This window comes from Ostrinia nubilalis, chromosome 17 (genome assembly GCF_963855985.1).
Source record: "Ostrinia nubilalis chromosome 17, ilOstNubi1.1, whole genome shotgun sequence".
In the NCBI taxonomy this organism is placed as follows: Eukaryota; Metazoa; Arthropoda; class Insecta; order Lepidoptera; family Crambidae; genus Ostrinia; species Ostrinia nubilalis.
This window is the reverse complement of record NC_087104.1, coordinates 11,529,266-11,541,722: the sequence shown is the minus strand read 5'-3', so window position 1 is coordinate 11,541,722 and position 12,457 is coordinate 11,529,266. Positions and strand designations below refer to the sequence as shown.

General features: G+C 38.4%; 3 protein-coding genes across 3 annotated transcripts; 1 reads left to right on the top strand and 2 right to left on the bottom strand.

Annotated features, from left to right (window-relative positions):
- Positions 1-525: 525 nt before the first annotated feature.
- Positions 526-6,530, bottom strand: LOC135080263 (dystrophin-1). The gene is made up of 11 exons (XM_063974949.1): positions 6,360-6,530; positions 6,125-6,261; positions 5,800-6,001; positions 5,155-5,386; positions 4,312-4,473; positions 3,759-3,890; positions 3,206-3,462; positions 2,622-2,751; positions 1,924-2,230; positions 1,198-1,392; positions 526-660 (listed from the first exon to the last, which is right to left on the bottom strand). Exons 1-11 carry the CDS (start codon positions 6,416-6,418, stop codon positions 539-541), a joined length of 1,935 nt encoding a protein of 644 aa, XP_063831019.1. The 5' UTR covers positions 6,419-6,530; the 3' UTR covers positions 526-538.
- A 546-nt stretch (positions 6,531-7,076) lies between these two features.
- LOC135080090 (inactive selenide, water dikinase-like protein) lies at positions 7,077-8,781 on the top strand. The gene has a single exon (XM_063974770.1). It carries the CDS (start codon positions 7,191-7,193, stop codon positions 8,397-8,399), a length of 1,209 nt encoding a protein of 402 aa, XP_063830840.1. The 5' UTR covers positions 7,077-7,190; the 3' UTR covers positions 8,400-8,781.
- On the bottom strand, positions 8,461-10,838 carry LOC135080093 (DET1- and DDB1-associated protein 1). Its single transcript, XM_063974773.1, has 4 exons — positions 10,700-10,838; positions 10,457-10,595; positions 10,190-10,251; positions 8,461-10,082 (listed from the first exon to the last, which is right to left on the bottom strand). Exons 1-4 carry the CDS (start codon positions 10,700-10,702, stop codon positions 9,981-9,983), a joined length of 306 nt encoding a protein of 101 aa, XP_063830843.1. The 5' UTR covers positions 10,703-10,838; the 3' UTR covers positions 8,461-9,980.
- Between the last annotated feature and the right edge of the window lie 1,619 nt (positions 10,839-12,457).

Here is a 12,457-nt window from a genome sequence, read left to right as displayed (position 1 = left end):
CCTCCAAGCACTACTACTAGCCTAGAATGCGCGTCATTATACTAGTTTTATCGGCGCATTATATCGATTTTAGTCGATAAGCCCATAACATTTGTCTTCTAAAAACATCTATAAAATCTTATCATTGCGCACATCCTTGGCCAGCTGTGTGCTTACCATGAGTATAATGCTAGGCGTACTCGCTAAAAAAAAACATTAAATGTAAGACAAATTGTACAGCGCCCCTAGCGGCTACTTTCAAGAACTAAAAACGTCATAGATTTTTTTGACGCACTTGCTAACGAGCACAACTAACAGCGGACTCATGGGGGCGTAGTGTAAGTTTACGTCCACATTCGATTTCGACTGCGTAAAAAAGTGACATTAAATGTAAGTCAAATTGTACAGCGCCCCTAGAGGCTACTTTCAAGAACTAAAAACTTCAAAGATATTTTTGAAGTACTCAATATCGAATGAGTTTGACATAAACTCACATTACGCCCCATGGTAAGCACACTGTTCATAATAACGTGGCGTTCACAGGTACCTTAGTTTTTTTCTACACGAGTCCCTTGGTGGCGTTGAGCGTGGCTCGTTGCTCCACGCCGCGTATTAATGTACCCAGAAGGCCTTCCATCTCGGTGGCTGTCTCACGTAACGCTGTGTTGTCGAAGCACGAATCTGGAAAAAAAAAGTTAAAAAATTGAAGATCTAGAACAAATATTATGTTAGGTTGCGGTTCGTAATGACTGACACACAAAGGTTACCAATAAAGAATGAGCATGGCATTATTTCATCAGCATTGACATCATCAAATCATCCCAGGTTTTGTTCCAATTTTATTAGAAATACCTATTAAACAGAATGTTTGAAATCTCGTAGTCTTCTTAACACGGTAAAGAACTAAATGCCCGTTTTCACCATCAACCCTTATTTTTTAAGTGACCCCTATACATAACAGGAATTTTGTTTCCATATGGGTCACCTAAAAATTAGGGATTGATGGTAAAAACGGGCATAAGTCACGTACCTTTCTTTCTTTCTTTCTTACCGTGGCGTCCGATCACAAACAAAGTTGGAGCTCTTAAAAAAATTACCGTTTTCCGACCTTTATCCACATTTTTTGTGGCTAACCGCAAACCACGGAAGTCTAGAATAAGATTTCAATATTGTTTGATGATTATGATGATTTTGTATTAGGAGCCCGAAGGCACTCACCGTCCATAGCGAAGTTATTAGTGAGTATTTGCTGGAGGCGGTCCAGAACAGTATCCAGGTCAGCATTGAGTTCCTTCATCTTGTCGTTGCTGGACGCCACGCTGCGGATATCTGCTGCGTATTTCTGCTCCGTGGCCGAGATGGACTGGTTGTTGTCTAATCTTGCTGCTTGAGACTTCATTACTGACTCTTGTTCTGTGAATGAATTTAAATAAAGTTGATAAAAGGGTCTAAACATTGCCTACATACATTGATTAAATCTGTCGTCCCGCGTACCGCGGCGGAGCGCGGCGCAGTGTGATAATCGCCTTATAGAGAAGAATAGAACCCCACTATTCCCGTGAATGTCGTATGAGGCAGCTAATATGCGAACATCAGGCCTTTATAAAGAGTGTAGGCTAAGACTAGGCGCAGACCACCGATTTTTAGTTGGCCGATAGTTGTGCCCGATTTCAAATTTTATGAAGAATCGGCCAAATCAAATCGGTGTAATGTGCGCACTTCCATACATGCCCGACTAAGCTATCGGCCGATGAAAAATCGATGGTCTGCGCCTAGGCTTCATCCTCCTTTTTCTCTGGCAAATTAGAGTGGGTCATACTCCTGCAGTGGAGACTAACTTACTGATTTTTGCATAATAATATGAATAAAAACAATTTCAATGCTTGAAACTGTTATCTTATTTTTATGTTGTTCTTCTAACTCTAAGACAGAAAAAAATCTCACCATTGTACCAATGCGTGATATCATTCATAGACACAGTAGATATAGTATCGCACGTATTATGCACCACCACAGGCTTCAAAGCATCCCCAGACACCGTCAGCAGATCCGTCTGTTTGGAAGCCACGGAGAAGTTTCCAGAATCCAGACTCAACACTCGGGGCTGATTTTTCATGTTCTCGGTGACTTTTGACTGCTTTTCCTCGACGACTGGTATGGGACTGAAGAGGTCGAACGCTTGAGGACGTTCCACTTTTTCTGTCTTTTGAGATTCGAGAGGAAGGGTAGGCGGTGATGATGATAGGTTTTCCTGGATTAGAAATTACATTTTAGAATATCTATCACCACAAATGCAATGGAAATTAGTTTTCCTAACCGGTAGGCCTGGGATGCACGCCGCGATAAGCGTTTATCGCATCATTTTATCGATTTTACGCCATAATCTGATACATTTTAACGTCTAAAATCATGGATAATAGTATATCACGGCGCGTATCCTAGCCCGGCAAGAAGAGAATCCAGCATTTTGGAACAAATCCTGTATCAGGCCAATACATGATCAAAGTTTATGCAGAAAATAGATCAAATTGATCAATAACATTGACTTGATTCGATCTTTTTTGCACTTAAGCAACCCAACTTCTGTCCCTAAGGTAGGCGTTAAGATCTAAGCGCACCTATTTCTCAATTTTCATACTTACTCGTAACGCCTTCAGCCTGCTAATTTGAGTCGATATATGCGCCCAGTGCGCGTCAACCTTTGCCTTGAGCTCGTCTTCCTGCGGTTCCTTGGATATACTGCTCAGATGACTTGAAAGATCTTTTAAAGCTCTGAAATCACAATGGAAATTTTGTATTGAAACATTTCAAAACACGGTCGAAGTTCATTCCAATTCGTTTTCTATTTCTAGTCATTTCATCATCATCATTTTATTATAAGAGTTATTTATGCAACAAGTGACATCGAAAGTTTCAACTGGAATGACTGGTGGATAGATATTTACTGAGAGCTAAATTATTCCTGAGTGACAGGCATAAATCCACGTGGGCAAATCGCGGCCAAAAGCTAGTTGTTTAGATTACATCGTTCAGAAATTCACCACTTTTTTTTTATCCACAACGAGGAAGCTCTTGGCCTGTATCTCACCTGATGGTAAGTGATGATCAGGCCGAAGGTGGAAGCGAGCTTCACCCGGAATCCTCAACCACGGAGGAACTGGCTATCCACTAGACCACAGAGGTTGTTAAACATAATTCTTTTGATTGTTAATTCAATAAAACTCACTTGTTCTGCGTTTCCAGCTGATTAATGATATCTTGGAGCAACGAAGCTGGATTATTCCCACCGTTGCCGGACGCCTTGCCAACGGTTGACGTGAACATCGCAGGTTTACCCTCCTTCTTACGCCGCAACGTGTGATTTTCGACCTTATCTATACTCTTCTTAGAGCCCTTTTTGGATATTTGTTTCTTCTTAGTCCGGGTGCAGAAGAAGAAACGCTTCATGCCTTTGATGAAGCCTAGGCATTGAGCGGGTTTTATCTGAAAGAAGGTAAATATAGATAAAAGTCAAAATAAGTAGCAGGCCAGGATGCAGGCCGCTACCAACCGCGCGATATGAAAATCATTGTGGGAGGCCTATGTTCAGCAGTGGACGTCCTGTGGCTGAATGATGATGATGATAATGATGAAGTAATTTCCAAGTTCTAATCTATCTCTAACAAAAACTGGTTATAAATGGTTTAGTGGTTTATACGTGAAAACATAAAACTTTATGACAACAAAATACTGAATCATTTACAAAAATTGTTTGAAATTAGTTTAAAAAGTGTACTAACTTCTCCGTCCAGGATTTCATGTACTAAATGTGTCTTCTTGTGCCCACTAACACTCGTCAGATCTTTGTCATACAAGTAGCATTTCTCACAGAAGTAAACCTCATGACATTTGGAGCATTTAAACTTGAGAACCTGAAACAAAAAGAATGTTTTTTCTACACATTTACTTTTCAAGTATATTTTGGGGAAATACTAAATGACAGTGGGTGTGATTACAATCATTGATAGATTTATCAAAGCAGTTTATTTTATTAACACACACATAAGGTTATGGTGTCCTGAAGTAGTGGAAAGGAGACATGTATAAATGCACAGTTTAAATAACAGAAACATAAGGTATGTAGAGCATACAATGCAGTGCGGCAGCTGCATTTCCCAGGCAGGGTTGACCCTAGGTACGCTCAAGTGTGGTGTCTAGGCGTGGTGGAAGGAAGACGTGTTTAAAAGCACACTGACCACTAACCACTAAGCGGCAGAGGGAACAACCCAGGTTTTTAGTGGACTCAAGCCGCTTCTTATGACATTTTCCTGGGTAAGAAAAAAAAGGTTATACCTGTATAAGAGGCTGCGTACACGCAGCGCAAGTAGCGCTGACGTTAGCGCTGTTTCTGCTGACCACTACGCGGTGTAAAAGCGGCAGCCAGCGCGCTGTGGCGCAGTGTTGCACGCCCCACTCCGCCACTGATCGGGAGCTGACACCGAGCATGCCAGCGCTCTGGAATATTTAACATAATAAGGGCTATAGTTTTGACCCAGGCGTGACTTTGTTACCGTAACAGTACATCTGTCTCTTCTGCAACATCATAGAGAGAAAAAAAGAAAGACATTGACTGTATTTTTTTCTTTCTTTCTCTCTGTGATGTTGCATGCGACAAAGTCAGAGCACAACATAGGCACTCGCCTAGCCTTATACTATAGTCTGGTCGCCGAGCACATAGAATTTTGTCCAATGACCCCAAGCTACCCACCCTTATCGCTCGCGCGTAATTATGTTGCTGTCGCGCTCGCACACTCACTGCGGGCGCCCGTCGCACTGTCGCGACAGCAATATAATTACGCGCGAGCGATAAGGATGGGTAGCTTGGGGTCATTGGACTTTTGCTCAGAGACCGGGCTTTAGCTGGCACCACTGACAAGAGATAGGACTTTACTCTTCAGTGACGCCATCCTGGTGCCTGCAAATGCGATAGTTCTACTACCGCTTCAACGCTCACCGGTTGGCGTCACTACTCACTGTCTTACCCACAAACAAGTTATAGGACCTTACTTACTATACAGTTGGTACCAACTAGTTAGTGCTAACATTTGGTCTGATTTGTTGGAATGCCTTTCATTTAGTGCTTTAAAAAGCTTAAATCTGAAACTCAATCATGATACTCGTAAGTTACAACAATACCTTATCAAAGCAGGCATCCACGTCAGCCTGCAGGTTCTCCGCTGCACAGCCGAGGTACGCTGGCAGCGCAGTGATATGTGTCAACAACGCGAACAACCGTCGCGGCGAGACGCACCCGTTGTGGTCTGCAGAACAGTTGGCGAGCGCTGCCCATTTGTCGGACGCTGGCTCCTCACTCAGTACGATTAGAAGCGTTTTGGCGGCTAGAACTCTGACAGGCTCTTTTCTGTCTCTGTAAAAATAAATCAACTATTTTGACAAATATTCAATCCAGCGGCCGCTTGAGCGCGACTTCGTGGACCCCGTTTTCTAGGGGTGGAGTTTCGTAAAATCCGTTATTAGTGGATGTCCACACTCTATAAGAAACCTACCTGCCAAATTTCAAGTTTGTAGGTGCAGATAGATTTTCATTTTGAATGGAGAAAGATTTTTCTTTTATTTATTTTGTTCTTCATCAATATAAAAATTTTGAACATTAAAAAGATTTTGTAACCAAAAATAGGACAAATACAATATCTTTGCTATTTTATTAGCCAAAATTACACACTGCTTAAAATTTTGAGGATATTATTATTATAATCGTCAGTGCCATTAGGTACCTATAGTTCTTAATCTTACAATAACAGTATTCAGTAGTATACTTACTTGTCATAAACATTCAATAGTAAATTGATCAATAAATCCACAGTCAAGTCAACATCCCCGCTAAAGAGGCCTTCCTTCTCTGCTGCAAAGTATATGTCGGCTAGCACAGCTTCTAATTCCGCAGTGTCTAGGGACAAACTGCTCTCAGAAAGGCTGAGCTGGTGACGTGCGAACACGCCTGAACTTATGCGCAAAGGAGGAACTGAAAACAAGAAGAAGTAACTTACATAACTTTGTAAACACCACATTATTGGCTAGAATTTTCTACTCTTTTAACACAGGCGTAAGGCATATATTTTTAAGTATAATAATTTATTCAACTTACCGCGCAAGTGTTTTTGTAGAGCAGTAATCTTGAAAGCAATTTTGTAAACACTATATTTTATGTCATCATACTCTTTCAGTGATTGAATAATCTTCTGAAACTCTGGATGGTCATACTGCTGCTTGCCTGTCGCTTCACTATAATAAATTAAAAATATTTTCTTACATTGCTTTATCCTTACAAAACTTGAAATGCTTACAAAACATCAGTGAAAGTGTGTTAGTTTATTACTCACTCTACATAACACGGATAACCAACTTCGTTTTCCACCTTCTTCCAATTGTTTAAAGCCATTTTAATTATTTTACGAGATCATCATTATTTAATTTAACAATTATTAGTTTTATTCAGTAAACATGAACTTCGAAAGCACATAAAATTAATTCAACTGCCGTAAATTATTCAAAAAAATCTGCCACTTTTCAAAATTCTACATTCCAAAGTTTGATAGATTGTGACCAATCAAAAAGGTTTGTAATAAAATCTGTCCAATGGAGGAGCGATGACCTTACAATTTGATTGGTTTTCCAAAAATTTATTGCTATACAGCCAATAACAACGCAGCAAAATACGACGCTGAGCCGCTCGCTGGTCTTTATTTGTTTTTTTTTAAGTGAAGGCCATGGCGACTTGTACACATACACTAATATCAAAAAAATAACTTTCAATCAAAAAAGCTTGATTGTTTGATACAACTTATCACAACATTAATATTTATTTACATTATTCTTCTCATTTTCAATTATTATAATAATTTGCTACATATTATTTTTTAAATAAATTTAAATTACTATCGTGAAAAGGAACGTACTTACAAACAGCAGCAGTATGTTTTCTCCTGTCACTGTAGAAGTGGTTGTCATTTTAGCCAATCAGAGCGCGAGCTTTGTTATTTACATTTACTAACGACCAATCAGAATTTTAGATAATAATGCAATTTGTGCTTCCATTTTCTCTTTGTAAATGACGCCATTTTGCAAGCGTCATTTGGCGGCGTGTGCACTTTTAATATTTTAGTCAGTTATACCTCCACGCCAACCATAATATTGTTTTGTTTTTGTGTAATATGTCGTATCAGTCTAGTGTAGCACAAGATTCATTAGCTGCGGCACAACTAGAGATGGCCGGTAACCCTAACGCTTTGGCTCTGCGTCGGCCATTCGACCCGGTGGCTCACGACTTGGAAGCTAGTTTTCGTTTGACACGATTTGCTGATCTAAAAGGAAGAAGCTGCAAGGTACCTCAAGATGTTTTGGGTAAACTGGTGGAGTCGCTGCAACAGGACTACTCTCAACAGGACCAAGACCAATTTATGCATGTTGCGATACCGCGCATCGGCATCGGCTTGGATTGCTCGGTGACGCCGCTAAGGCACGGTGGCCTCTGTTTGGTCCAAACAACCGATTTCTTCTACCCATTAGTCGATGACCCCTACATGATGGGTAAGATCGCATGTGCTAACGTATTGAGCGACCTTTACGCGATGGGTGTAACTGAATGTGACAACATGTTGATGCTGCTTGGAGTGTCTACAAAGATGACTGAGAAGGAACGCGACGTCGTCATCCCCCTGATAATGCGTGGATTTAAGGATTCTGCGCTAGAAGCTGGAACTTCAGTTACAGGAGGCCAGACTGTCATCAACCCGTGGTGCACCATTGGAGGGGTTGCAACTACAATTTGCCAACCCAATGAGTATATTGTTCCTGATAATGCTGTGATGGGCGATGTCTTGGTACTGACGAAGCCCCTGGGTACGCAAGTAGCTGTAAATGCTCATCAATGGCTAGACCAGCCTGAGCGTTGGAATCGGATCAAGTTGGTTGTGTCCGAAGAGGATGTAAGAAAAGCGTATCATCGTGCAATGGATTCTATGAGCAGACTTAATCGCATTGCTGCCAGGTTGATGCACAAGTACAATGCTCATGGTTCTACTGACGTCACTGGATTTGGTTTACTTGGCCATGCACAAAACTTAGCATCACACCAAAAGAATGAGGTTTCATTTGTTATTCATAACTTGCCTGTTATAGCCAAGATGGCTGCTGTGGCCAAGGCATGTGGAAACATGTTCCAGTTGCTTCAAGGACATGCCCCAGAGACTTCTGGCGGGCTCCTCATCTGTCTTCCAAGAGAGCAGGCGGCTGCCTACTGCAAAGATATTGAAAAGCAGGAGGGCTACCAAGCCTGGATCATTGGTATTGTTGAGAAGGGCAACCGTACTGCCCGTATCATCGACAAGCCCCGAGTTATTGAAGTGCCCGCCAAGGATTAAAATAAATGTTAAAACTTTGGATGTTTTAAGGATATTTTTTACATAATTAATTACGACTTCAGAGCTGGATAAATCTTAATTTTTATTTTAAAGAATACATTGTTGTATAACTTGGACAGTTCTCTACATTTCTCATAGTTTTTAGACTTATAACTATTGATTTGTATTAACAGACAGTTAAATAGTTTGAGAAAATGATGTCAGAAGCTTTTTAGAGAACTTGGTCTAGTGACTATTCGGTGATAGTTAGGTAAGATATCACTAAAAAAAATAAGAATAATTCCATTAGGTACATCAAAACCTAACATTTGTTTGCAGCTTATGAACAGTTACTGCAAATTGTGAGATAAGTATAACTAGAATAAAGTTATTTTTCAGTCAATGTGGTGTTTTATTTTTTCACTAAAATCAACAATCCCTTTCAGACAATCATTAACTTCTCCAGTTCATTATTAATAATGCTGTCTATAGGTTTATGTAAAGTTACTGATATGAATTATTTCTTTCTATTTATTTATTACATACATCACTTCTGTTCAATCAATTTTCATTAATCAGTTGATGAGATTAGTAGAAACTAATAATATTCATAGTGTTCAGTAAGAAACAAAAAAACAAGCATATGAGGTCAGGGGTTAACAACTAAAAACATTGTTTTTCAGTTCCCAATAACAACAAAATTCATCTCAAACTGCAAAATATGTGCCAAACAAAAATGCATTTCTGCAACAGATGCACTTATATTATTAACACGATCACTAATTTTAGCTAATTAAATATGCATTTCAACCTTATAAAAATGAAACTACAGTATAATTACTCACAACTGACTTGATTTATTCTTGAGTAATTCATATTGCCATTATGTATTAAAAAAAGTATTAAATACTATTTTAAAATAATACATCAAAGAAAAGGTTATGTAAGTAACACATTTACTTTAATAAACTATTGTATTAAGTTTAACATTAATTTGAAGTTACTAATTCAAAAAAGCCAACTTCAGGTTATAACATAAATCCATCTCAAAAATTTCAAATTGAATAATTTATTGGACGAACTTAAAACGAAGAAATCAGTATTCATCAAGTTAATGGAAAAGAAATTTTAGAGCAGAAATATGTGATAAACGCTTAAATTATTGAACACATCTTAAAGATTTGAAAATAGAGCTTCACTATAATCAAAAACTTTATACCGTCAGGTGCTTAAACTGCCTTAATAAGCCAAGGAGTGATTTTATAAATGAGATACCACTTTCTGGCTTGTGTGGGCAGTAAGTAAAACAGTAACAACATAGTGTAAAAATAAGCCATTAGAAAGCAATACAAAGCTTGCTGCTATGGAATGAGAACGAGAGCTTAAAACATTGCCAATTTACATTTAGAATGTCTTAAGTTTAGCTGTTACGATACCAATTCAACCGAATGGCGAGACACTCAAAAATGGCACTATAAATTTCATTAACTCTGATACCATGGTTATAAAATCAATGTACAGATTGATCTATAGTTGATATAAAATGTACACTGTAGAGTCTATAACTGAAGCACAATGTATGCTGCGTTGCACGAGGATGGTTCAGTTGAGCGGAGAGTTGAGACAGGGCCTCTTGCGTGGTCGAGTCTCTTCTCCGTTTTGTTCAATGTGGGTCTGGTCACGCTTCTTTGGAGAATTGTTATTCTGAAAAATATACAATATGATAAATGTTTTGTGTAGATCAAACTGTACTTAGAAAATACTGATATTTTTTCTTACATTAAAATTGGTGTATAAAACATTTTATGTACCTTTTTCTCCCATTGCTGATGTAAATATCTTAGAAGAATGTTCGTCTTTTCAGTCACAATAACTGCAAAAAACAAAGTTTTGATTAGCAGCAATGATACAGACAAGTTAAGGTTACAATTAGAAAATAATATTTATCTAATTAGACCTGTTCAATTCATATGTTTACCAAGTGATTTTGAACTGACCCTGAATTTAATGATTTCAACATGGAAGTATGCAAAAGTATTCAAATAAGATTAGTGGAAACAAAAAAACGTATACTCAACTTTGTTCAGAAGGTATGTCCTTAGTTTGCAGGTATATTGACGGCCTTTTCGAACAGTTTCTAATGCCGTGATCAGTGTTAAATAACGTAAAGTTATGTTCGTCATACGACGGCAGATCTTTCAAGAAGTCCATCACCGACTGTCGAAGAAAAACAACCATGTAGAAAGGCTCCATTCAAGGTCCCAGCATGGTCAACCACACAGTGAAATGCACAAGTAAAACCTAATTATTTAGCAACTTACCATTTTGATTACCAGATTTAATGATATTATCTGACGATAAACACGTATTACAATTTGCCTGAGTAAAGAATAAAGGCAAAATAATAAAAAAATATTCCCAACGTTCGACTACAACAGCAATAACCAGATGAGCATGACAGTTTTGACAGATGAATTGACGGCGGTGCGCAGGATTACTAGTCTTAAAATATTTTGCCCCCAAAAATGATAATTTTGTTTGATTTGGGGTAGGTAGGTATTAAAACAATAAGTATGAACAATTGAACATTTATTGTTATTTTCATACCAATCCTACCTGTAGTATTTTAATAAAAACATAGATATTTAACAAAAGAAGACTTTTGGACCCTAACCCTCTTACTAATAAAACTTACACGCTCGTTGAACAATGTTTTAAAGTGACGTTTAGTATGGAAATGTCATTTTAAAACAGTGATCAGCAACTGTGTAACTTTTTATTAGTAAGAGGGTAATAGTCCGACTAAACACATGCGGAGTCTTCAAAAATTAGTTAATTTATAATGAAGAAAATTGTTTGTTGAGGGCATGATGATATGGGAACAAAAGAATGAAAAGGCTAAACAAAATTTTTGTAAAAAAATGGGAACGATCACTTCTCAACTGGCAACACCCAGTACACCACGGTATAGATCACGCAGACAAGATTAATAAACTCGTTTAAAATTTTTGGTAAAAAAAATTAATATGAATTACATTAAAAAATTCACAACATTAAAAACATAGTACAATAAAAATAGTTTAGGATAAATATAAAATTACCATGTTACTTATTATAATCGTCTACGTCTCCGTCCGTTCAAATTAAAAAAAAAAGTAGTCGGAGTATGGCGGGAATTTTTGAATAGTTTACAAAAGTTTGCGGAAAATGTACACGTTAGTAAATTCTAATTTTAATCGCACGTATAATCCGAGTGGAAAACACAATGCTTTATCAGATATAAAGCGATTGTTAACTTCTCGCCATACTGAAGCTCAAAATAAAGCTTGCGGTTATTTGGTAGAAGTAATAAGCCGTTATAATAAAAATTCTATTGAACGATCTCGTATGGTGGAGTATCTCCTCGATAATGATATAACTGTTTTTCTATGCGAAGCCACATCCAATTTGGACTTTTTACTATTCAGGTAAGATTAAACTTCAAATTGTATATTGTCGCAAGCAATATTATTGTTTGCGATTTCCGTGACAACCAGTTACCAGCAATAATAATCACTCATCATTTATTGTATTACCTATGATCTTGTTGGTTTTCCAAATATAAAAAATAAATAAACCATTGTATAAGTGGGTGTGCCCTATATCACTTAGGTATAATAAAGTCAGCGCGGACCAATTTCATTAGGTATGTCACTTACTTACTTATCTTACTCATCATGCCTTTCAAAGTGAAGCTGTATTAAGTTTCAACTCTATAACCCATCAAATCTTTCAGAGATAAGTATAATGTTTTTAGATCAGTCCTAGAATGCGTTCGACTGCTATGGTGCTCACGGCGGTTCTTCAGCGAGGGGCACGCGGCGCACGCCATGGCGGCGGTCATGCGTGCGCTACCGCACTATGCGGGCAGCGGGCTGCGGGCTGCGGTCGACGTGTGCTTGCACTTCTTGTGCGACCTGCTCGATGGGTGAGTACATTCATCATCTTCATCATCATCATTTCAGCCACAGGACGTCCACTGCTGAACACTAGGCCTCCCCCAATGACTTCAACATCCCACGGTTGGTAGCGGCCTGCAT